This window comes from Marmota flaviventris, chromosome 1 (assembly GCF_047511675.1).
Source record: "Marmota flaviventris isolate mMarFla1 chromosome 1, mMarFla1.hap1, whole genome shotgun sequence".
Lineage (NCBI taxonomy): Eukaryota > Metazoa > Chordata > Mammalia > Rodentia > Sciuridae > Marmota > Marmota flaviventris.
In genome coordinates, this window is record NC_092498.1 from 157676588 (window position 1) to 157702486 (window position 25899).

The following is a 25899-nucleotide window of genomic DNA, read 5'->3' on the forward strand; positions in this document are numbered from 1 at the left end:
AGTCTAGTTGGTTCTGCAAGGACGCTGCAGGGAGAAGGATGGTTGTCAGCAGCCGGTAGAGGGCGCTGTGGGAACTCCCGTCCGACTGCGACTTGGCGGAGCGGCGGCCGGGTGGGCAGGGTCAGGGCGCGCGCTTTCTTACCCGCAGCTTACATGGCGGCTGCCGGCGGAGGTCCCGGACTCGGGGCGACCCCGGTTCTGGAGGCTGCAACTCTGCAGAAACTCGCGCTGCGGCGGAAGAAGGTGCTGAGCGCCGAGGAGATGGAGCTGTATGAGCTGGCGCAGGCGGCTGGCGCCGCCATGGATCCCGACGTGTTCAAGTGAGCGGGCGCGGGTGGTGACTTCTTGCTCCTCCGACCCGCAAACACCCCGGTTCCTGGCCTCCGCCACGCCCTAACCTGGACCCACTGGTGTAGAAGAGCCCGCAGCCGGTGTCGGGTCTCCAGGGCAGGCCTGTCTTGTGGCGGGAAGGGTTCACTGAGCATCACTTTTGTTCTCACCAGGATCCTGGTGGACCTGCTGAATCTGAACGTGGCCCCTCTCGCCGTCTTCCAGATGCTCAAGTCCATGTGTGCCGGGCAGAGGCTGGCAAGCGATCCCCAGGACCCTTTGGCTTTGTCTCTGCCCACGTCGGGCGTGTCGGAGACCCGAGGTCAGAGCTGGGCCCCATTCTCCCCTCCCCGGTGGCTGAGGTGTCAAGGTACAGTCCAGGCTTAGCCGTGAATGGCGATGCCTGCCAGTGAGTCTCCTGTTAGAACCTTTAGGGCCATCCACAGACTCAAGGCCCTGGCTCGGTTGCCACCCTTGGAAGTGCACTTCCAGATCATGATTGCAGAGTGGGGGCCCTAGGGTGTTCCAAACAGACTGGAATTCACCTGCCCCATCTTCTCGCCTCTTCACTCATGCCTTCATTCCACAAGCATGGGAATTAAGATGGCTTTGTTACCTGTCCTGGCATTAAAACCTTCAGGGAAGTGTACATAGACCAGGGCATGCTCCCCCTTGCCTGTACCTCACCCTGACCTGAGCTCTGCCCAGGGTCCTGGCCAGCCGGGCTTTCCTCCAAGGATTACTGGAGCACCTCTCTACTCAAGTTTCAAGGGCTTCCTCATTTTCTTGATCATGACTGGGAATGAGCAGATGCTGGTGATTAAGAGTATGTCACCATGGATCCACTGTCCTTGATCATCTTCCCTGTGTGTTGCTTCTGTCCCACAGAGGCTGCTGGGAACCCTCTGAAATTCAGCAGGATCTTCCAGGCAAATGAAAGGAGATCCAGGGCTGGCTTCCTGCCTAGAAGCACTTGGGATAGCCACACAGGCAGGTCCCTGAGGGGAGTAGTGCCAGGGCCCTGGGGATCCATATGCCTGAGCCAGGAGAGGCCCCAGGCACTGGCATTCAGGTTGCCTCACTTACCTACCCTCTGTCTGCTCTCTTTGTGTCTTTCTCTGACTTCCAGAGGCCTCCTTTCTCTCTGCCAGGAACAGTAGCCCCCCTGCAAGGTCCTCATTTTCCTCTGCCCTGCGGCCTACGGCCTCTCCGGTTCTGCTCCACGGCCCAGCTGCCACGCACTCGCCTCTCTCTCCAGGGCCCCCCGCTTCCCTCCGGTTCTCTTGCTGCTTGTTCTCTCCTTTTGCAGGTCGTGTTTATTGGCTTATCTCTGGGGGTTGGTGTGCTCTCTTGTTTCCTTGGAAACTGCCATGGCACATGTGAGGCCAGAGCAGCTTTGAACTGCAAGGGCAGAATGTGCAGGCCATTACTGCCTTGTAGCTTAGTGCCAGGCCACTCTCTCTAACTCAGTTTACTAAAGATACAGTACTTCTAGAACATGTAGTTAGGCTGGTCAGGGGGTGGGGCTAATACCTCTATGCCCCAGAGACTAACTCTGGTGGGTAAGACTTTTACACTGTAAAGGTCTCCACTCCAGGGGAGGACAGCAGGCTGAGAGGCAGGGAAGAGGCAACATGGCATAGTGTTGGGAGCACAACCTCAGGTATGAGAAGCATCTCAGCCTCTTAGATGCTGTCCCCTACCTGGATAGGTGGTCTAGAAGATAATACAGATGCTATGGCTTCCACCAGCCCCCTTGGCAGTACCATATATATGAGTGATGTAAGCTTGTCCTATAAGTCATACTTGCAATCTGAGTCCCCTTTCCTCTCTCATCCTGGACAGGGGTATCTTCTGGGTATTGCCAGATGCCCAGAGCATGGTGTGTGAGGCCTCAGGGTGCTTTGATTGCACCCTCCTGCAAACCCTCCCTCTGTGTTCTCCAGATTCCAGATACTGCCTGGAGCTCAGGCCCAGGGAGGGTGGGGAAGGGCCAAGGGACTGGGAAGGAGAGACTGGGAACAGGGTCTCTTTCACTTGAAGGGACATTGCTGCTCACTCAATCAGTAACCCCAGGTATCAGGTCCAGTTCTTGCCAATGAAGGCCCAGAAGGTAGATAAGATGGACTTGCTTTGGGTCCAGTGAAAGAAGATAAACTTACAATGATGAAGATAGAAAGAGGTATGGTCCATTCAATTATAAACCTGCAGCACTACCATAGCAGGTTGGGGCAGGAGGGGCCAGTTAGGCAGGGCCTCTGCAGCCCTGCCAGATGGTGTGGTGTGGAGAGGGCTGAACAAAGTGAGGCAGAGATGCAGGATAGTGGTATGTCATGTGTTGTGTCCTGGCCACTGGTAGGAGCATGGCCTAACCTGGGGCAGAAGGAAAAGGGAGAAAAAGCATAGAGAGTCAAAAGATATGTGGGGGTGAAGCACAGGGAGCAGAAGCACTGTGTGAATGCATGAGGGCTCAGCTGGGTGCAGAGGTGCATGCCTCTGATCCCAGAGATTCAGGAGGCTGAGGCAGAAGGATTACAAATTTAAGGCCAGCCTCAGCAACTTAGTGAGACCCTGTTTCAAAATAAAAAGGGCTGGGGATGTAGTAAAGCTCTCCTGGGTTTAATAACCCACCAAAGAGGAAGAATGGGTCTTCCAGGGAAGTGGGGAGAAGCCTCAGCACAAGAACAGGAGTGGCCTGAAGTGCTGGGCCCTACAGGGCTGTTGGCTTTCAAAGACTCAATCCTGGAAGCTTAACTAGACCCCAGTCCTGGGAGGACATGGAGGACCTGAGAAGATGCCTAGGGGGACAGAGGAGAGACTGGGGTGGCTGGTTGGTGGGGAGGATATACAGAGGAGTGAGGCAGAGGTAGGGCTATGCCAGGAGTATGCTGCAGCCAAGGGGCCACCAGATGAGATGGAGATCTCTAAGGCCTGTATGTCATAGCATCCACCCACACAAACATTCCAGCTACCTTATAAATGACAAAATATATAGTGGAATAAATATGAATGCTCAAAGTGATCCATTTGGGATGACAGAGTTTGGAACCATTGAGGTTAACTTGCCCTAGGTTTCCCACAGAACTCAGTGTGGAGGTGCTCTAGGCCACATGGGCCAGAGCCCCACTCAGGAGTTTGAGTCTGTAAATCACAGCAAGTACGATGGTGCTGTCTGGATTCCTAGCCATCCAGGAAGCCTGCAGGGACTCATCCATGCCCAGCAGAGAAGGGGGAAACATAAGACCTCAGAAACACAGACGGGGAATGCTGGTCACAGTGAGGGCCTGTAGTCATTGAGGGGAAATTAAATTCAGTTGAGTGTTCTCTAATTGGGTTTAGGGAAACAATACATTTTGAAAATATGTCCCTCCAGAACATGTAGAGTGAGGTTCGGTATGTGGAATATGGGTCATGTGATCTGTGCTGTCAGTAAGGGAGCCATGAGCCATGTATGGCTGTTGCAGTCAAGACACACTGGATGTCAAAGAACTGGTACAAAAATGAATGCAACAGCTCATGGCTATATACTGATTACATGTTGAAATGATAATACAGTTGTCCCTTGATATCTGTGGGTATTGGTTCTAGCACACCCCCATAAGTACCAAAATCTTGAGTCCCTTATATAAAATGGCAGAGTGTTTGCATATAACCTATGTCATCCTCCCTTATCCTTTTTTTAAAATATTTTTTTAGTTGTCAATGGATCTTTATTTATTTATATATGGTGCTAAGAATCGAACCCTGTGCTTCACACATGCCAGGCAAACGCTCTTCCACTGAACTACAACCATAGCCCCCCCCCACTTATTCTTTTTTAATATACATAAAAATTATCTAACACTTCTTCAAAGGAATGGTGTTTGTGTGTGTCTGTTGGATGATGCTGGGGATCGAACCCAGGGCCTCATGTATGCTAAGCAAGCACTCTACCACTGAACTATATCCTGAGCCTCTATTTATTTTTTTAGAAATGGGGCCTTGCTATGTTGCCTAGGCTGGCTCTGAACTCCTGAGCTCAAGCATTCCTCCTGTGTCAGTCCTTGGAGGATCTGAGACTACAGATGTATGCCACCATACCCAGCTCTCTTGTTTACTTAAAATCAGCTTGAGAATACTTAATCCAATATAAATATTATGTAAGTAGTTGCTATATTGTTTAAGGATGCAATTTTTTTTCCAATTTTATTTTTATTATTTTGTGGTGGTAGGGATTGAACCTAGGATCTATACCACTGAGTTGCATCCTCAGCACCCCCTCTTTTTTTTGTCGGTGCTGGATATCCAACCCAGGGCCTTATACATGCTAGACAAGTATTCTACCACTGAGCAACACCCTCAGCCCCTTAGCCCTATTTAAATTTTTTAAATTTTGAGACAGAGTCTGGTTAAGTTGTCTATGCTAGCCTCAAACTTATGATCCTCTTGCCTCAGGCTACTGAGGCAAGTATGCATCAACAAGTGTGCTTGAATTACAAGTGGGCACCAACACACTGGCTATTTTAAGTATTTTCAATCCAAAATTGGTTGTATCCATGGATGTGGAAACCACAGATAGAGGGCTGACTGTATATTGCATATTTTGGGTTAATTAAAATACATAATTTATTTGGTTATGGTGGCACACACCTATAATTTCATTGACTTGGAAGGCTGAGGAAGGAGGATCTCAAGTTCAAGACTAGCCTAGGCAATTTAGCAAGACTCTGTCTCAATACAAAAAAAGCTGAGGATGTAGTTTAGTGGTACAGCACTCCTGGGTTCAATCCCCAGTACTATAAATAACTGACTGAATGTAACTTCCCATTTTCTCTTTATTTTTTATCTTATTTTTTTTAATATTTATTTTTTAGTTGTAGTTGGACACAATACCTTTATTTTATTTATTTATTTATTTTTATGTGGTGCTAAGGATCGACCCCAAGGACCTGCACATGGTAGGCGAGTGCTCTAACGCTGAGCCACAACCCCAGCCTTTCATTTTAATGTGGCTATTTAAATTATATATATGTGGCTCAAATCATATTACTGTTGGACAGCATTGCTTCAGCACTTAGATGGTAACACTTTTTTCCAGCAACACCAAGGAAAGGTGTGTGGGTGTGGGTGTTTGTGCATGCGTGCACAAGCCCAGGGGTAGGGGCACTGGATACATCCACATGAAAGAACGCCTTCCCAAGTATAGACTGAGTTAAGAGTACACATGGGTACATCTGTCCTATATGTATGTCTTTGTCACTAGGTCTGTATGTGTTCTGGAAGCATCAGGTAGGCCTCTACTGTGGCCAGAGAGCAACAGTAGTAGCTGGTGACAGCACAGACCTGTGATTTTTTTGCCTTAAGGAAGATTGTGCCCTTTGCCTGGGGAACCAAATTGGCCTCTACCAGGACACAAGTTTGTGTGCTCAAGAAGATTTTGGGGTGGCTTGCTATTTTGCCACTGACCAGTGTGATATAGACTTATTGATGCTACTTGCCCTCACCACAGCATGCTCCTGAAGAGGATCCTGTAGTGTTTTCTTACCCTCTCTTCAGTTCTTACCTCTCCTTGCCCACTCCAGTTTTTACCTTCCTTAACACCAATGCCTGCTGACCCATGTCACCATAAGGTGGCATTCCCACTCAGAAAGGAGACAAGCCTCTCTAGACCAACAGAGAAAAGCAGGACATACTAGGTTTCTATTTATTATTTATTTATTCATGAGATGGGGTCTCAGTATGTTGCCAAGATGTCTCAAACTTGTGGGCTCCTGACTTAGCCTCCCAAGTAACTAGACAGGCACACATAACCATGCTTGGCTACACCAAGGATCTTTATAAATCCTCATTCTCTACCTGCTTTGCCTAGTCAGCGAGTCAAGTTTATAGGGGTTGGCAAGTTGGGGCTCACAAAGGCTATTCAAAAGATAAATGGCAGAGTGGATCCCACTCCAACTTGGTCCACTCCCTAGCTTCTGGATTTCACCAAACCATGACAGGGTAGCTGACAGACTGATACATTTTGGGGGTTGCTTCTATAGGAGATCATAAAATTCTGAGAGATCACCAGCTGGTTTTAGGGGTAGGAGTGGCACGAAAGTTTGAAGAGAACTAGGCAGGATATTTTAAACATTCAGTGGTTCTTATTTATCTTTGGTTCATTAAAAGTGACCAGGCCTGGGAGCATAAGTTGCCACCACCCTCCCACTCCACCAATCCTTAATAATCCCACTGTTCTTGATAAAACTAGTTCTGCACTGTAAAGGCTTCTCCATCATGTCACTACAGACCATTCCCCTTTGGCCTAAAACCCTTGGCCTCCTTGTCCATGCATAAAATGAGGAGGCCTGGATCAGTGTCCCTACTAATAGTGAAAGTATGTGATTCCTGAAGGGTTCTAAGAATCACAGCTGGACAAATGGGTTGGCATTCATATATATGTGAATATATATTAAAAATGTACATGTATTATACATAACACATATATAATACATAGATTATAAAAATCCATTTAATTATCTCACATATATATAATTATATAAATTTCTTGTGTGTGTGGTTCTGAGGACTAAACCTAGGGCTTTGTACGTGCTGGGCAAGCACTTTATCATTGAGCTATACCCCCAAGTCTTAGACTGTTTCTTAATGTCTTCTATGATTTAGATTTATACCTGTTCACTCTTTCATATTACACTGGGCTTATTGATCCTGTCAGATTTAAAGATGGACATGATTTGTCCCTTTCCATTTCCTTGTCATCCTTCATCTTCTAGATGGACCTGGTCATTATCCTGACAAGGAGGAAACTCAGAGCAAGAGGAAAAGCTGGCTTCAGAGTCAGGCCCATGTCTGAGACCTGCCCTGCCAGTTGCTGGGAGCGAGCTTGATTGACCCACCCTGAGCTGTATTTCTGCTTCTGTCAGGAAACATCCCTTGCAGCCAGCATGTGGATACCTGAGCACCCAGAATTAGGCTAACTGATACAGAAAGTTTCATATGCCTGGTTTAGCGTGCAGAGGGACTGTGGCCCCTTATGACCATTTGCATATTGTAGGAGATGCTGAGAGTGATAAGGCCCATCCAACCAATGGTGACAAGATCTGTGCTCACTGACCAGTCAATGAAGGCAAGAATGATGACCGCTTGTACCAAAGGAAATTCCTGCTGACCATTCTCTACTTTGTATCATTTTCGTGAGCCAGTGGTAGGCTGAGTGGGCCCAACTTCACCCTATCACATGCTCCAATCTGTTCTACACCTCAATTGTTGGGTACCCTGTTACTACATTTTTATTGAATCAACTTTATGTAATCACTTGAGTGATCAACTGTATGTAATCACCTCCAGGGAGGTGAGACAGGGGGAAAATCAAAGGAAGACAAGGACAAGATATCAGCATTAAAAGTGTGGCACCACAGTTATCCTTCCCACCTAACCAGACAGCAAAGATCCCCTAGTTCTCCAAGGAAGAACTTTCTGGAAATTCTCATAAGGAGGGCCATCCTATTGTACAAGAATCCGGGGAGGCTCTCATCACAATTGAAGAATTCAAGTGACATTCCTAGGTGATTACCCTCCTCCCATGGAGGTCTTTCAGGAATGCAAAATTCCTTCATCAACCAGAGAATGAATACAAAGCAAAGCAATATTCAAAAAATTCTGAAAACTTTTCAATATTGATGAAAACATTGATCATGAATTTGACTACTGTTGAATTCAATTTGTTAGTAGACTTTAAAGGAATTCCCCACCTATATCAATGAAAGATATTATGCTACAAATTAAAAAAAAAAGAAGAAAGAAAGAAAGAAAAAGAATCTGGGGAGAGTTTCATGGTGAGGATTCTAGAGCATAAAAAGTGAGTTGCAGGAGCCAGTGTCTCTACTATCTCAGACATGGGTTTCCACCTCATGGATTCTAAGACACCTTGTAGCATCTTTGCTCCAAAAACAGTTTTCTTTTGCAGGCTATTTGGCTAAACTTGATGAATAGGCCATGGAAAAACCATGATCAAAGGGCTGAGCCCAAAGCTGGAACTGCCCCCAAAAGTAGCAATAGGGGAACTCCTATAACCACCCTGGCTTGAGGCCAGTTGGAATGTCAAAGAAAGAAGCACTAAACATCAGGGTGATCAATCCAAAGTATTTATTAGAGGGATTTATAGAGGGGCTGTAGCATGTTCCTGGAGAAATACAGTGATAGGAGAGGTCACTTTGGCATGTCCCCAACCCCAGGGGATCATCATATACAGTTTATATTAGGTTCAAGGAAACTGGCTACAGGAGAGGGCTTGTTTCTGTGAGTTTGGTAACACTTTCATCTTTTAGTATTTCAGGCAACCTAAACAATGTTGATCAGTATCTGGGAATCTTCAAAGCTTAGATTCGGTACTTTCAGGGGAAAACAAAGCAGGGGTCTCAAAGTAGCCAGGGTATCCTGTGTCTAATCAGGACAAGGAAAAAATCTGGAGGTGGAGAGATAGGGGTGGAACCCTATATCATGGCTCAAGCAGGGGACATATATCCTGGTCAAAACCTGCAGAGCATACCTTGCTAGGCCAGGGAAGAGATAGACTCTACATGTGTAAGGGACTGTGACCCCATGAGCAAGCCTGCTCCCAGTCATGTCTTGTCCCCACAGGATCTTCTCAGTCTTGCTCATACTGTCAATATCTTGAGCCCAGGAGAAGCCATCCCTTTAAAATAAAACTCTGGTCCAAGTGTGGCTACAGATCTTTCATTCTTTCAGTGCACAAAAGAATATGCAAAGCAAGGACTATGTGAACCAGTGGGATTCATCACAGGTTAACTATCTAGCAGTTGGACAATTTCAAGTTTTCAAACCTCAGCAGGAATCCAACTATGGAACAGATAGCTAACCCTGAAAACAAGAGGCTTGACCACTGCATTTAAAGAATAGTCCATAGAGGTAGGGAAAAAACAATATGAGAAATAATGTTCAAAATCTGAAATCTGCTTTCAATTCTAGTGAATGTACTTCCTGTCAGAATCTGATCAAGGCAGTTACATATGGTACAGTATGAATATACATTGGGAAGGAGGTGGCAGCCTGTTCCTCCTGTTACCTGCTGAGGGGCAGATCATGTACACTGTCCAGTGCAGACCAGGTAGGGGTATACTTTCCCTGAATGCACCTCTGCTTTCAAAACATTCCTGCTTTATCCCTGGGATGACATCTAGAAGGCCCCCTGCACACTGTCAAGGGCTTCTCTGGGATGTGCTAATTTAGGCAGATGTGAGCCACAGGACTCCAGACTGATGTGGGGCACCCAGACCGTAACATTAACGTGAATGTTACTCAAGGAACACAAATATAATTAACTGAGCTTTGACAATGGCGTTTACCCTGGTTCCTAATGTTGTGTTATTTTCTTAGGAAGAAACAAAGGCGGCCCTACTCTCAGTGGAGCACCTACACTGGCAGAACGTGGAAGCCGGGAAGGATCCAGCCAAAGGATGCCCCGCCAACCCAGTGCCACAAGGCTGCCCAAGGGAGGCGGCCCTGGGAAGAGCACCTCTAGGAGCAGCACATAGGAAGAGAACAGACTGCATTGCCAGCGTGCTAGAACCATTGTTCTCCCAGCAAAAGCTGTGTGCCATCTCCTTCCACTAAGTCTCTCTAAAAAGCTGAGAATCAAAATCATTGTTCTCCCCACAAGAAAATATCAGAAATAAGTTTAAAACGATGTAAACATTTATACCTCACACACAATTTATTTTAGTAGGTATCTTTTTGACTTTAAAGGCGTCTTTTATTCTACTTTATTAGGGCTATTTTATTTTTAAAATTATAGGATAGATAGTATATGACATGGTCTCCCAAAACTTCTTTACAACTCGGTCCTTATAATACATTATAAACTAAATCTGTCCCTTTTTAGGTCTTACAGCTACAGTAGCACATGCCACCACACAAAAAATTTTTATTGAAATGAGCCACTAGACTAAAAGTTCTGTTCAAACACCAAAATTGTCCTATATTTTCTCCATGTATCAGCCCTCTGGGTCAACAAAACACCTATAAACATTGATTTCATTTAAATTGATTTGAATATATAAATATTGCAATCTCATGATAACTTTTATGGACAAGAGAACTGTGGAAATAGTAATAATGCATGTGTAATTCTTGGATTTCATTTGTACCTATTTTGTCATCACACCCATTCTCCTTCATTCCAAAGTGCATGGCTCCAGCTTTCATTCTTATCCTCAGTCCATGTCATCCCACACAAGAAACTTTTTTTTTCAATTTACATGTAAGAATTTTAACCATGAGGATCAGAGGGAAGTTTCAATAATAAAGTGTTAAGGAAAAAAAATCAAATGTTCTCTATCACTTTTTGAACATATGAAAGCACATAGATTTAGAATGAGGTATGTGCTGGTCCTAGTTTTTCTATAGCCTAACTAACCAAGTAACTTAAACCAGTGACTTGACTTTCTTGGTCCCAGCTTTTAAGTCCAAGAGAAGATATATGTATTGCCAGGTCTTTATTATAAACAGCTCAACATGTTTCCCTTGAAGTGCAAGAGGTGGAATTCCCTATTAGGACTGTTCACAATACTAGGTAAGAGGTGTGAGTGTATGAACATAGAAGGAGAGCACTGTCTCCAACTGGCCACACAACATTGAGGTTATAGTGATATGTTGTGACTTAATGAGTCATGCATGCTATGGGGAATTCAGTAATATCCCTTTCCCCTCAAATTGCCTTGATCTTTCTCATTTGACTCAGTTTTAGGGATTTTGTGGACATTTCCTACCCTCAGACCTCAGATTTTAAGCCCTCCATTTCTAAACTCTTATGCTTTATTCAGTCTCATCAACAGAGAAGGCCCCAAATTAAAAATTTTTTTAAAAAATGGGAAAAATCCAACTCAGTTTCCTTAGGAATTTATAAATTTTATGCTTTGAAACTGGATTTGTGTGTGTGTGTGTTTATTAAGGATTGATCTCAGAGGTGCCCAACGACTGATCCACATCCCCAGTCCTTTTTTTTTTTCTAACATTTTATTTTTTAGGTATAGATGAACACAACACAATGCCTTTATTTTTATGTGGTGCTGAGGATCGAACCTGGGTCCCACCCATGCTAAGTGAGCGCTCTACCACTGAGCCACAGTCTCAGCCCCACATCCCCAGTCCTTTTATTTTTTATTTTGAGATAGTGTCTCTAAGTTGCATACGGCCTTGCTAAGTTACTGAGTTGAATTTGTGAATCCTGCCTCAGCCTCCCAAGCCGCTGGGATTACAGGCATGTATCACCACACCCGGTTGAAACTAGATTTGAAATACTTCCATCAAGTCAAATCATTTCAGCAGTGGTTCCTTAACATTACAGCAATATAATCCCCAAGTCCCTCTTTAATCAGTAGACTATGGAGTCTGGACTGGCCTTCTGTGTGGTTCTAAGATCCTATCCACTCCTATGGACAAAGTTATGCAGCACACAGAAATTTAGGGTTTATACTGAAACTTTAATTGTAAACAATGTGAAGGCTCCTATGCTGAGGAGTGGCAGAAGAGTTGACAAGGAATGCATGCCAGTTTCATCTTTCCACTCAATATTCTTCCCCTTCTTCAGCCTCTGCTTCCACAGAATCCACGCCCACCTCTTCATAATCCTTCTCCAGCGCTGCCAGGTCCTCTCGGGCCTCTGAGAATTCCCCTTCCTCCATGCCTTCGCCAACATACCAGTGCACAAAGGCCCGCTTGGCATACATGAGGTTGAACTTATGGTCCAGGCGGGCCCAGGCCTCCGCGATGGAAGTGGTGTTGCTCAGCATGCACACAGCCCGCTGCACCTTGGCCAGGTCTCCTCCAGGCATCACTGTGGGGGGCTGGTAGTTAATGCCCACCTGCCAGGGAAGAAAGCATTCCATGAAACTTATATCAAACCCAGAAATGGTGGCTACTTTTCCTCATATAAAGATACACTGCAGGAGCCCTCTGATGACCCTCTGAGAATGCTCAGTTGACCCTGTAAACAGGCACTGAGCCCTTCTTTGTATCACACATGGTGCTGGGTCAACAGGGTAATGGTTCCAGAAAAGGAAAAAGCAGGGAAAAATAAGCCTTGGAGTTAGTCATCCTTGGCTCAGTCTCAAGTGCCTGAAGGGCTGGGTCTAAGCAACTATGCTAACTATGGTACTAAGGGAAAGGACTCCATCTTCTCTCTGAAAACACACTACCTTGTGTTCTTTGTGGATTTTCTCCATAACAAGATGGTGAATTTCTGTAACCAAAACATTTTCCACCCAGATAAATCCCGAGAACTGTATATAACTGAAAGCTCAGGGAATATCTCCCCCTTCTGACCCAGCAACCAAACCTTTGTGATATATACGAAGGTAGTAGATCAAAGGTCATGTGAATACTACTACCACAGTGGCAGAAGGTGGCCTATCTGTGTCTTAAGTGGGGAGAGGGAGTGACATGCTCAAGGAGATACCAAAGGGGAAGCATTCCATGTTTCAGAATCAGGGAGTAACTTGACCAGAAGTTTTGGCAGAACTGTGTAGTAACAACTAGAGCAGGGATGAACCAAACTTATTCTGTAAAAAGTGATAAAGTAAAAATTCCACATTTCACAATTCTTTGTCCAAACTGCTCAATTGTGCTGATATGCAAAACCATAAACAATTTGTAAGTGAACAAGTGTGACTAGTCAGACCAAACCTTATTTATAAAATTTGGCAGCCAGTTTAACAACTGTGTAAACCCCTGATCTAGAGAAGAAAACCCAGAGCAAAAAATACTAGATAAGGACCTACTGTATGGGCTGTGGTTGTGACTTAGTGGTAGAGTGCGTGCCTAGCATGCGTGAGGCACTGGGTTCAATCCTCAGCACCACATAAAAATGAACAAATAAAATAAAGGCATTCTGTCCATCTACAACTACAAAAAATAAAATAAAATAAAGAATCTAAAGGGATTGTGACTCAGTGGTAGAGCACGTGCCTGGCATGTGTGAGGCACTGGGTTCGATTCTCAGCACTGCATATAAATAAACAAAATAAAGGTCCATTGACAATTAAAAATATTTTAAAAATAACCTACTGCAGTATAGCCACCAGAAGCAATAAGGGGCTAGCTAACCCAGGGAACATAGCATGAAAACCAAAGACAAGAGCTCAATGGTAAAGTGCTCTCCTAGTATATACAACTTGCTGGGCTTGATGCCTGAGGAGGGAAGAAAAGAAGGAAGAAAGAAAAAGAAAGCCAAACAAAATCTAGCCAAGCCAAGCCAAGCCCAAGGACAACTAGTTTTAACAATCAACAGGATTTAGGAAACTACTATTAGAAAAACTGAGTAGATAGATAGCAGTTTCTATCTTGTACCAGTGGAGAGGTGACTCAAGTTTTGTGTTTTATAAAACTCACACCAGAATTTCTAAGAAGCTAAAAGAAAAAATATATATTGCCATTTTCAGCACAAAAAGATTCATGGAGGTTTTTCCTTAAATTGGATAATCCATAGGATATTGAAACTGAAATTAGTTTCTACATACCTATACAATAAAGTGAGATTAACTGACAATAGTCTGTTTTAGTAACACCCAAATTCAAAATAGTTAAAAAGACACACATTAATCACCAATGTACCCACACTAATCCTACCATCAGAATGGGGCACAAAAGTTCTTCAGAAAATACTATATTCTGTTAAAAAAATATAAATATAAGTGCACCAGGTGTGGTAATTCCAGTAACATGGGAATTGAGTGGGAGGATCCCAAATTCAAGGCCAGCCTCAGCAACATAGCCAGACCATTTCAAAATAAAAAATATGGGACTGAGGACATAGAGCTCAGTTGGTACATTGCTTGCCTAGCATGCATAAGGCCCTGAGTTCAATCCCTAGCACCACCAAAAAGATAATAATAAGTAATAGGTTGGGGATGTGGCTCAAGCGGTAGTGCGCTCGCCTGGAATGCGTGCAGCCCGGGTTCGATCCTCAGCACCACATACAAACAAAGATGTTGTGTCCGCCGAAACCTAAAGAAAATAAATATTAAAAAAATTTTTTTTTAAAAAGATAATAATAAGTAAATAAATAAATAAAGTTGAGGGGCTGGAGATGTGGCTCAAGTGGTAGCGTGCTCGCCTAGCATGCATGAGGCACTGGGTTCAATTCTCAGCACCATATAAAAATAAAATAAAGATATTCTTTAAAAATAAATAAATAGATAAATAAATAAACTTGAAAAGTGGGAAAAACACTCATGGGTTTAACAAAAATTTTTAAAACTGCTCACTACAAATACATAGTGTGATTCAGAAAGGAAATTCAAGAGATATCAATGAATAAATTATTCTGATTCACTAATTTGCAACCAAGAGCCTAACCCAAGTAAAAAAGCACTGACTCCCACACGGATTTGTGTTCTCAGGAGCATCATGAAAATTCAGGCCTGCTGTTTGCTGACAAGCAGGATGACTAGACAGCACCCAGTCCTACCTTAAACCCAGTGGGGCACCAATCCACAAACTGGATGGTGCGCTTGGTCTTGATGGTGGCGATGGCCGCATTGACATCTTTTGGGACCACGTCCCCCCTGTACAACATGCAGCAGGCCATGTACTTGCCATGGCGAGGGTCACACTTCACCATCTGGTTGGCCGGCTCAAAGCAGGCATTGGTGATCTCGGCCACTGAGAGCTGCTCGTGATAGGCTTTCTCCGCCGAGATGACTGGGGCATAGGTGGCCAGGGGGAAGTGGATGCGGGGGTATGGCACCAGGTTGGTCTGGAATTCTGTCAGGTCCACGTTCAGGGCCCCATCGAACCGCAGGGAGGCCGTGATGGAGGACACGATCTGCCCAATGAGACGATTGAGGTTGGTGTACGTGGGCCGCTCGATGTCCAGGTTGCGCCGACAGATGTCATAGATGGCTTCGTTGTCCACCATGAAGGCACAGTCGGAGTGCTCGAGGGTCGTGTGGGTGGTCAGGATGGAGTTGTAGGGCTCTACCACAGCTGTGGAAACCTGCGGAGCTGGGTAGATGGCAAATTCCAGCTTGGACTTCTTGCCATAGTCCACTGACAGCCGCTCCATGAGCAGAGAAGCGAACCCGGAGCCCGTGCCGCCCCCGAAGCTGTGGAAGATGAGGAAGCCCTGCAGTCCTGTGCACAGATCCGCCTGCAAGAAACCACACAATGTGAGCCAAAGGCTGTGGAAGACACACCACCAAACTCCAACAGGCCAGGCTCACTTCTCTGTGCTCTCACAAGTTCACATGGACTCAAATAAGTGCCTAACCAGCAGGCATTACCCTCAGAAGCCAAAGCAGACAAGAGACAGCTATCAATGCATCTCAGCAGACACCATACAAGAAGACTCTGTAGACTTGGTCAGATCCCAGAACCTGACCTAAGACCTCCCCAGATGACCTCCCTTTCACAATCCAAGGCCCACCGTCCCCACCCGGGAACCTCTTCAAGAAGCCTCCTTGGTGCTTTTCCTACCAGTTTGCGGATCTGGTCCAGGACCAGGTCCACGATCTCCTTGCCAATGGTGTAATGGCCTCTGGCATAATTATTGGCGACATCTTCCTTCCCAGTGATCAACTGTTCCGGGTGGAAGAGCTGCCTGTAGGTCCCTGTGCGCACTTCATCTACAAAAAAAAAAAAAAAAAAAACCCATGTTCTGGGAGTCTCCCTGGCCTGCTGTACTCACTAAGGTGGACACAGCCGCAGGACGGCTGAATCTACAAAGCACACACTGGAAAAATCTCTGTGTGATACACAAACCACAAATGCCACTTACGGCTCTTACAAGGTAGAGTCAACAGTCGTACAAATGCCAGCAGGATCAGTTCCCACTGAGGGCAAAATGCTCACATGCCCATATGGGTGATTCTCCAGGTACATCTTTCTTTCCTACCCCTAGCTACATCAAAGGGAACAATTAAAAACTCACTCATAAACCCGCAGTCACCAGGTCAGCGTGACTTCAGCGGGGCCGTGCCATCAGGGAATTGCATATGGCCTGGTCACACAGGTATTCTGTTATGTCCCGGGGGAACCAATGAAAGGTGCTCTGTTTTCCACCTCTTATGGGAAACTACCTAGGACTTCCAATCTAGAGGAATCCAATGAATGTTCTACACTTAAGGTTCCACGTCTCTGGGTAGCTCAAGACTGTAGTGTGCCAGCATGTCAGTGTGGGTGGCATGAAGGAGGGAATCAAGGCTGCACACCCTGCACTGGGTGTGCACGGGAGCCACCTGACCAGCAGAGTCAGCTAGGAGGGAATCTCTCTGCAGCCCAGCTTACTGCTGGCTACCAGCTTTTCTCTGCAGGGCAGGTTTCCTGAGATAGGTGCCTGAGTCCCACAGTCAAGAACCTTCAGTCCACACCAGTGAGTGCCTCACCCAGCAATGTTGGGAGCATAGGCTTCAACATCCCTCCTTTCTGCACAGGGATTCAAGGAGTCCACATGGGACTTTACCAAGGCGCTCCCACCCTCCCAGGAAGGCCTCCCTGCAGGCCTGAGCACCTACCAACCACGGTGGGCTCCAGGTCCACAAACACTGCTCTGGGCACGTGCTTGCCAGCCCCGGTTTCGCTGAAGAACGTGTTGAACGAGTCATCCCCGCCGCCAATGGTTTTGTCACTTGGCATCTGACCATCGGGCTGAATTCCATGTTCAAGGCAGTACAGTTCCCAGCAGGCATTGCCGATCTGGACACCTGCCTGCCCCACGTGGATAGAGACACTCGCGCTGGGAACCAGAACATAAACATGAAACCCACTCCTCTTCAAGGGAAATTAAACCATATAGCATGCAAAGCATTAAAATTTAGTATTTTTACAGTGCCTCAGTGACTGGCACTTTCATAAACTTCACTTTCAACCCCTGTTCTCTATGCTACCTGAATTGCTCTGTGGCACTCTAGCTGTTAAGTGGCACAGTCAGCCACAGAACTTAAACCTCTTTGCAAAACCAGGATTCTTTTTAAAGCCTGCAAGCCATGTAACGTTAATAATGAACTCCTTATTGTGGCTTATAATGGGAACTGAGGAAGATAGAGCAGTTTGTGCACTGGGCAACAGATAATGAAATGAAGAGTTAAGCAAGGAAAGATAGACTAGGTTCCAGATTACCATGGCCCAAGCCCAGGTATTCACTGTGTGTCTTCCATCTGCTCAGACAGATTGACCTCTGTCATTCTCTATCCTACTTACTCCTCCTCCTACTTCATAGATAAGTAGTATTACCTGTCTCTGACACTTTAGAGGACAGAGGCTAAGACCATGTGTGTGTGTATGGTACTGGGAAGTGAACCCTGTGGTGTGCTCTCACTGAGCTACTTTACATTTTTTATTTTAGACAGGATCTCAATAAGTTGTCCTGCCTGGACTCAAACTTGCCATCCTCCTGCTTCAGCCTCCTCAGTAACCAGAATAATAGGTATGTGCCACTGTGCTTGATTGCTGAGACATCTTAACTCTTGCCCTATGGCTTCTGGTTGGTTTTCCCAGTAGACAGCAGTGGCAGGAACTTGAGATTACAGCAAATGTAGTCAGGATGCTCCCTCCATGCCAGACTACAATGGACTGCCTGAGTCCCTTTATCCAGGCCACAACTTACTTTCAACAGTCAATACTCTTCAAAAAGATACCCTCTCAACTTCTAGTAATCATTCCCTCCCCTTCTCTCCCCACCCCTTTAAGTCTAGGAGTATAATGACTCCCAGATATCACAAGTGCTCTTATAGTACAATGTCTTTTTTTTTTTTTTTTTTTGGTGGCGAGGCGTAGTAGGGATTGAACTTAGGGGCAACTCGACCACTGGGCCACATCCCCAGCCCCATTTTGTATATTATTTAGAGAATCCTCACTGAGTTCCTTAGCACCTCGCTTTTGCTGAGGCTGGCTTTGAACTCATGGTCCTCCTGCCTAAGCCTCCCAAGTAAACTGTCTTTTGATGTCTTCTCTCTTTTCTTTTCTTTCTTTCTTTTTTCTTTTTTTTTTGTTGTTGTGGTGGTGGTGTTGCTGGGGATTAGAACCCAGGGCCTTTTGCATATAAGGCAAGCACTCTACCATCTGCTCTATATCCGCAGCCCTCTTGATGGTTTCTTTACCATCAAAAATAAATAAATAAATAAATAAAGCTATCCATAACTTTATCAATTGTACCCTTTTAAAGTATTCTCAAAAAACAAAAATACCTATCTTCAATGAAGCATCTGTTTCTGGAGGGGAGGTAACTGCACACTCACTAGCTACTTATTCAATTGTAAATACATTGCCTTCGCAAATACATAGAGGAGATCAAATAAAATTGAGGGACTATACCCATTCGATATGCTATTTCCTTTTATAGGAGCACCAAATCTCAGACTCTGCAGGACATAAAAAAAATCCACATGGACACAGTGGTGCACGCCTGTAATCCCAGTGGCTCAGGAGGCTGAAACAAGAGGATCATGAGTTCCAAGCCAGCCTCAGCAAAAGCAAGGCACTAAGCAACTCAGTGAGACCTAGTCTCTGAATAAAATACAAAATAGGGCTTAATGATCAAGTTCTCCTGAGTTCAATCCCTGGTGCCCTCTCCACCCACCCCTCAAAAAAATTAACATTATGCAACAAACCCCCATCATCCCTAATGGAGCATTCAGTTCCAGAAGGAACTTGTCTAATGCCAAATGTTAAAGGATATTTTGTAGGAGGCTATGCATTTGAACTGGGCACCTGCAGTGGGCTCAAAAGACCAACCCCATTCAGGGTTCAATCAGAGTAAATAAGCCTTAGCTGGTTGCAGAAGTCCCTGGAGTCAGCTGACTGAGTCACCTGTAAACAAGTGAGCATTTAAACTGCAACCACTTGACTGTTCGATTGACTAGGCTATTGCCAATGAAGTTGGTCTCTAGGTTTCACTTCAGTTTATCAATGAATGCTCTCAGATCATGTTGTCAGATGGAGTTCTCAGAACCTGCTCTGCTTCTGGGAGATGTACAGGTGATGTTTCATTTCCTCAAATAAACTCTACATAATTTAACCACAACAAGAAATTTCCCTCTTAATGCAAGGAACTTGCTCTTCTGAGGAAATTGCTCAGCACTCTGGGAAAATCCTTTTGAAGCCATCCAACAATACAGGATTTTTCATTACTGAAATCCAGACACTCTGTATTTCACAGGATATCATCACTGGCATTCTGCTAACCCTGAATCAGTAAGATCTGACTTGGCAAATCTGTCATTACTTTTGTTTTTCTTGTCTTTCTTTTTCTTTTGTTGTTGTTGTTGTGCTGGGATGAACCCTAGTGCTTCCCATATGCAGGCATGTCCTCTACCACTGAGCTACATTCCCAGCCCTCTTAATTTCCTCATTTCAAAAAAAAAAGAAAAGAAAAAAAGAGCCAAATCCAAGCAACCAGGTAAATCCACCCTTGCTTTCAAGAGAACTCCCAGTAAATTCAGCATTGCCAACCTCACAATGATCTTCCAACTTTACATTTCTTTGATCAAACTTTACATTTCTTTGGTCTCCTCTGAAAATAAATTACTTGTGTGCTGGGGATGCAGATCAGTGGTAGAGTGCTTGCCTAAGATGTATGAGGTCCTGGGTTCAATCTCAGGCACTGCAGGAAAAAATTATTGAAAATTTCATCCAACCTTTTCAAACCCCAGGCCAATAATCTGGCCATATTCTTTGTAGCTGACCTTGTTTTATACTTATGCAGGTATATCACTTCCTGCCACCAAATCTGCAACCGCCCTCCCTTTGCTTTATAATAAAGATGTGCCTCCTCCAATCAATGCTTCTTTGTTTCTGCTGATCTCTTTTCCCAAAACAGTCCTCAGTGGAGCTCCCAAGTACCTAGTGGGTGCAGAAGGGTGCATAAAACTGCTGACACCTTAGCAGTGATCAAGGCAATGGCACCACCCCCATAAACTTAGAGGGAAAAAAATCAGTTTCATTGAAAAATTTCCTTGAGGAAGTGATTTAAAAACTACTAATTTTATTACATTTCTATTCTTTTTTTAAAATTTTTTATTAGTTGCTCAAAACATTACAGACAGACTATTATATAAACCCCATATCCTCGTACTAAATACAGTATGACTTGAGTGAATTGCAAGTTTCAGTGCCAATTTTTTATAGGATACCTTGTGTGTGTGTGTGTGTGTGTGTGTGTGTGTGTTAAATTTGAGCAGGGACCTGTCTATGTTGCTCAAGCTGGTCTCAAACTCCTGGGCTCAAGTGATCCTCCTGTCTCAGCCTCCAGAGTAGATTGGATTTTAGGCATCCTTAGGATACTTCATTTGGGTTGCGGGGGGGGGGGGAACCTAACAAACATTTGCTACTCAGGCTTAAATAGTTATTATTTATAATAACATGCGTTTCTTTTAAGTAAATATATAAATAGTTTTAAAGCTTCTCTTGTTTCATATTCTAATATGAAACAGCAGTAGCTATTAACCACAGTGAAGCTCTTTGGGATCCCCATAATTTTTAGTTTTGTAGCGAAGATCCCAGACCAGAAAGCTGTGAAACTGTGAAACCGCCCTGTCTGTACGACCCCACTGGTATTTTTTGTTCCCTTAGAGACTGCCTAACATCTCTGTTCTGCCAAGTCAAGCCATGAGTGTCTTCTAAAACAAAAACTTCTAAACGTGGATGCCACCCTGGTTCTTATACAGCTCAACTCTGGGAACCGAATGTATTTGCCCTCACGCTTTCTACACTCCCTACTACACATCTCTCTCCATCTGGGTCTCTCTTGCCTTCCTCTCCCAGCTCAGCCCCGCACCCTAGGCACTGGTAGGTCCCTCTGCCTGGCCGCCTGGCTGCGTGGCTGCGTAATGGACTTTGAATGCCCGCCTCCCCCCCCCCCGCCTCCCCCCCCGCCTCCCCCCCCCGCCTCCCCCCCCGCCTCCCCCCCCGCCTCCCCCCCGCCTCCCCCCCGCCTCCCCCCCGCCTCCCCCCTCCCCCCCTCCCCCCTCCCCCGCCTAGTCTGCTGCGCCCCCCGTCGCAGGATCCTACTATGTTGATCTCCCTCCGCGACGCCTCTTTTGTACACAGCCAACCTTATCTATCGAAATGCGTGAAACGACCCGGTGGTGCGCGCTGGAGTGTATTAACTCCCAATGCTCAGTTGGTCATTGGTTCAGAGCTCCACAGGGCGGGCCGAGGCCCCAGATTTCATTTTGATTGGTCATTTTACTCGACTCAGAGTGATGGAGCATTCTGGTTGGATAGGGTTTCGGCGGGAAGGTTGTAGAGTCCCCGGTGGCTGCAGTGCACGTGGGGCTTCAAGAGTCCTCAGAACCTTGAATTGGAGCAGCTTTAACACCGTTTGTTGGGGAGCAGGACATTATCGTGCAAGTTAAGGCCTTCGCTTATGAATCCTAAATGGGGATTACGTTTTGTCTCCGACATCCTAGAGCCCTAAGTGTGCTTGCCTCCCTGTTCTTCAATATATTCCAGTTTCTGAACATGATGACCTCCAAGAGGCCTTCCTGCCATCTATAGAAAATCAATACAACCCCCTCTTCCATGCTTTCTCAGGTGCAGAAAAGTCATTTTCTTTGAGCATTTGGGAACTGGGCAATTTTGGGGAACTGAACCCTTCTTTAGTGAGAGAAGAGGTGGATTTCCAGGCACTAGGGAGAGGGAGGGCACACCTTCGACGCTGAAGATCTGGATTGCAACCTAGTGCCCATTTTGAAGAACTTTGGAGTAATCATCAATTCTTCCTTCCTTTCTTTTTTTTTTTTAAATAGATTATAATTGTCAATGGACTTTTATTTATTTTTATGTGTGCTGAGAATGGAACCCAGTGCCTCACACATTCTAGGCAAGCACTCTACCACTAATCCACAACCGCAGCCCCCCAATTCTTCCATTCTTAAAAATCATTTCAGATTCCTTTAAGATCCAGTGTGCATTTCACTTTTGGGAAAAGCATGGGAGGAGGAATTCCTGCTCATGGCCAGAATGGAGCCTCCTGGTGTCTCCTGAGAGGAAGCAAACCTTTAACTCTTTATGTTTAAAAAATGTTTCGAACACATTCGTTACAATAAGGCATATCACATCAAGAACTAGGGACTTTCCTGAAGTAAGAAGAGTCTCTGAAGAGTACCATCAGGTACATGCTTAGAAACAGCCCCTTGGTACAAGGAAAATGCAGGGAGGTCTGATGAGAGTGAGGGAAAGCAAAAAGTTATGGCATTCCCTTCCTCTTTTACTAAGGAGAGCAAATTCTTTACTAGTCAGCCCCAGGTTGCAATAACAGAATACCACAGACTGGCTGAAAAAAAAGCAATTTAAGTTCCCACAGTTTTTGAGGGTAGAAGGAAGAGAGACCTCTCTTTCTATCTTGTATAAAGGCACTCTCTCACTATGTACTCATATGGTAGCACACAGCCACTTGTCATCATGTCCTCACATGATAGTAGCATGCAAAATACCTGGTCTCTTGACAATAATTCTTTGTATCATTTAATTAAGGTTAAATTAGGCTATAAGGCCCTCATATATTTAACCTCATTTATCCTTAATTCTCTCCTTCCCTGTCACCAAATACAGTCACATAGGGGATTAGATTTTAAACATATTATTTTGGGGGGACATATTTAGTTCATTTTACAGCACCCTCCTTCTTCAAGGGTCCAACTGCATCATGTACATTGAAAGGAAAGTGACCATGACACTCAGAGCAACCAAGAGATCTTTATTGCAGCAGTGTCTGATTGACTGGAGGAAAAAGCGGAGAGAGAGGGAGAGGGAGGGAGGGAGGGAGAGAGAGAGAGAGAGAGAAGGAGAGGAAAGAGAAGAAAGAGAAGGAAAGAGCAGAGAGAGCAAAGCGAGAGAGAAAAAGGGAGAGAGGGCAAACTGAGGGGGTGGGTGAGAGCAAAGCAGAAGAGAGAGAAAGCTAGAGAAGAAAGAGAGAGAGAGTTCCTGCAGGAAAGAGTTCTTATAGCCAAAATCTAATGGGGTCTCTGGATCTACAAGCTGCCTTGTTGGTATACAGTGATTGGATCATACAGTAGTTGCTAAGGGTATCATCTTCTGCCTTCAGACAGACCAGGCAGGGGCCATATGTGGATTTCCTTTGCACCAGATGGTGGGGGTTGAGTGTTCAGCCTTAAGGCAAACAAGAGATAAGGAACCAGATGGGTGATGGTGAGTGTTCAGCCCACCCTGCAGCTAACATTTGTTCAGCCTGCCCTGCAGCTAACATACACAACTTAATTGTAGTCCTCATTATGTTGTGTTTTAAAGTAATAATTATTTTTCTTATTATAAAATTATCACATTCAGAATAGAAAGTGTGGAAACAGTAGGAAAACAAAATAAAAATCACCCATAAACCCACATTGTAGAGATAAGCTTAATATTTCAGTGGAGCTATTTTTGTCATTTTAACAAGTCTCTTGGAATTTAATACACATACTGTATAATTTACTCATTTGCAGTATAGAATTTGATAATTTTTTCTTTGTTTATTGAGAGGGGGTCTCATTATGTTGCCCAGGCTAGTATCAAACTCCTTAAGTAAAGCCATCCTCCTGCCTCAGCCTTCTGAATAGCTGGGACTAAAGACACCATCACACTGGGCTTGGCTTTTAGTTTATCAGTCAAGTGTGCAACCGGAACATAATCAGCTTCAGAACATTTTTAAAAATATTTTTTTAGTTGTTAGTGAACCTTTATTTTATTTATATGTGGTGCTGAGAATTGAACCCAGTGCTTCACACATGCTAGGCAAGTATTCTACTACTGAACTACAATAATAGCCCAGTTTTAGAACATTTTTATCATCCTGCAAAGAAACCCATATCCTATATCTGTCAACCCTTAATTCCCCCATAATGTACTGTCTCTATATATTTACCTATCCTTGATATTACATATAAATAGAATCACATCATATATGGTCTTGTGATTGGCTTCTTTCACTTAAGATAATGGTTTCAAGTTTCATCCATATGATATGTATTAATATTTTGCCTTTATTAAAAAATAGATATACTGAGATACAATTCAAATATCATAAAATTCTCTCAAAATACTGGATACAATTTAATTGCTTTTAATATATTCACAGAATTATATACTCATAACCCAAATCAACTGAGGAACATTTTGTTAACTACAAATTTTATTCCTTTTGATTACAGAATAATATTCCATTATTATGGATGAATATGCCACATTGTATTTATCTGCTGGTGAATATTTCCACTTTTTGTAATGCTGATATAAATTTTCTTTTTTAAAATACTGGGTATTGAAGCAAGGGATGATATATGACACAGCTACATCCTCAGTACTTAATTTTTTTTTTTTGAGCCAGGGTCTCACTAAGTAGATGAAAGTCTTGCTAAGTTGCTGAGGTTCTAGCAAAATTGCTGAGACTGGCATCCAACTTGTGATCTTTCTGCCTCAACCTGCTGAGTCACTGGGATTCCAAGCCTGTGCCATAGCACCCACCTAGAACATTCATGTACAAGTTTTGACACTAACCATGTGTTTGTGTTTCTATGAGTATATACCTGGGGGGTAAAATTACTGGTTAACATGGCAATACTATGATTAACCATTTGAGAAATTACCAAAATTAATCCTGATTTTCATACTTTAGATTAATTATGTAAACTATAATTATGTAAACTATTATGTAAATTATGTAAACTGAGTGTGGTGGCACACACCTGTAATCCGAACAACTCAGAAAGCATCAAGTTAGAAAGGCTCTAAGAATGTTGCAAGACCCAGTGTAAAAATTTAAAAAAAGGTAAATTTTTAAAAAAGGACTGAGAATGAGGCTCAGTAGTTTTAAAAAAAAACAAACCAGGTGTTAATTCCAAAAGGAAAAAAAATTTAGATTAATCATGTCTATTTGTGTACTTTCATGAATTCTTCAATTTTGTTTGAGCATGGGGGTTTTAACATTTGCAGAGTTCCAAATCTTAGTTAGTGGGCATTTAAGTTACTTCTACTTTTCATTATCATAAACAGCATTTCAGTGAACATCTTCAGGCAACAATTTTTTTGTGTATCTCTGATTAAGTTCTGTAGAAAAAATTACACAAAATTTGGATCAAAACGGACAATTTGATGACTCTCAGTGCATAATAACAAATTGCCTTCCCAAAGGGCTATGACAAGTTGCATTTTTGCAAGTAGTTGGAAGTGCGATATGTACAACTTCTTATATTTTGTCTTCCAAGGTCACCAAAACAGGAACATATGGAAGATGAACAGGGACATCTTTCACCCTGTGTCCACACCAATGTGTTAGTCTTTATGCAAAACCCTGGAAGAATCTCCACCTTCACTGAGCTAGCGAGGTCATCAAACTCTCTGTTCACCTGCATATCCTAGGAGAAACTCATGATAAGACAGTGCATTCTTCCTTTCTGAGAACTTGGTTGTATTACTTGTACACAAGGTCTCCAAGAAGTTCCTCTGGGCAGTTTCTCTCCCATGGATGACGATCTCATACTGCCCAAAGTATTAAAATAGAAAAGGGAAGGGATTCAAGAGGGGAGGGCTTTTAATGGCATGCTCTATTTCTCCATGTGGGGGGGATAGTTACATGGTTAT

General features: G+C 44.2%; 2 protein-coding genes across 4 annotated transcripts; one reads left to right on the top strand and one right to left on the bottom strand.

Moving 5' to 3' along the window:
• Positions 1-103: 103 nt before the first annotated feature.
• Positions 104-11254, top strand: Mzt2b (mitotic spindle organizing protein 2B). Of its 3 annotated transcripts, XM_027924352.2 has the most exons (4): positions 104-320; positions 504-652; positions 1460-1639; positions 9706-11254. In XM_027924352.2, the coding sequence occupies exons 1-4, from the start codon at positions 154-156 to the stop codon at positions 9861-9863; spliced, it is 654 nt and encodes a 217-aa protein (XP_027780153.1). In that variant the 5' UTR covers positions 104-153; the 3' UTR covers positions 9864-11254. The 3 variants fall into 3 exon arrangements, with proteins under 3 accessions (XP_027780153.1, XP_071474234.1, XP_027780154.1); XM_071618133.1 differs by lacking the exon at positions 1460-1639 and having other exon boundaries at positions 504-700; XM_027924353.2 differs by lacking the exon at positions 1460-1639.
• Positions 11255-11894: 640 nt separating this feature from the next.
• On the bottom strand, positions 11895-16959 carry LOC114082069 (tubulin alpha-3 chain-like). The gene is made up of 4 exons (XM_071609174.1): positions 16839-16959; positions 15802-15950; positions 14795-15475; positions 11895-12191 (listed from the first exon to the last, which is right to left on the bottom strand). The coding sequence occupies exons 1-4, from the start codon at positions 16957-16959 to the stop codon at positions 11895-11897; spliced, it is 1248 nt and encodes a 415-aa protein (XP_071465275.1).
• Positions 16960-25899: the final 8940 nt, after the last annotated feature.

What these genes read in the sequence shown, in the direction of transcription:
- Mzt2b (XM_027924352.2), top strand. Translation starts at nt 154, where the DNA reads ATGGCGGCTGCCGGCGGAGGTCCCGGACTCGGGGCGACCCCGGTTCTG. An exon ending in ATGGATCCCGACGTGTTCAA is followed by an intron (nt 321 to 503) that starts GTGAGCGGGCGC and finishes TGTTCTCACCAG; the next exon opens with GATCCTGGTGGACCTGCTGA. An exon ending in CTTGTTCTCTCCTTTTGCAG is followed by an intron (nt 1,640 to 9,705) that starts GTCGTGTTTATT and finishes TTATTTTCTTAG; the next exon opens with GAAGAAACAAAGGCGGCCCT.
- LOC114082069 (XM_071609174.1), bottom strand. Translation starts at nt 16,959, where the DNA reads ATGCCAAGTGACAAAACCATTGGCGGCGGGGATGACTCGTTCAACACG. An exon ending in CCTGGAGCCCACCGTGGTTG is followed by an intron (nt 15,951 to 16,838) that starts GTAGGTGCTCAG and finishes TTTTTTTTGTAG; the next exon opens with ATGAAGTGCGCACAGGGACC. An exon ending in GGTGCCCCACTGGGTTTAAG is followed by an intron (nt 12,192 to 14,794) that starts GTAGGACTGGGT and finishes CTTCCCTGGCAG; the next exon opens with GTGGGCATTAACTACCAGCC.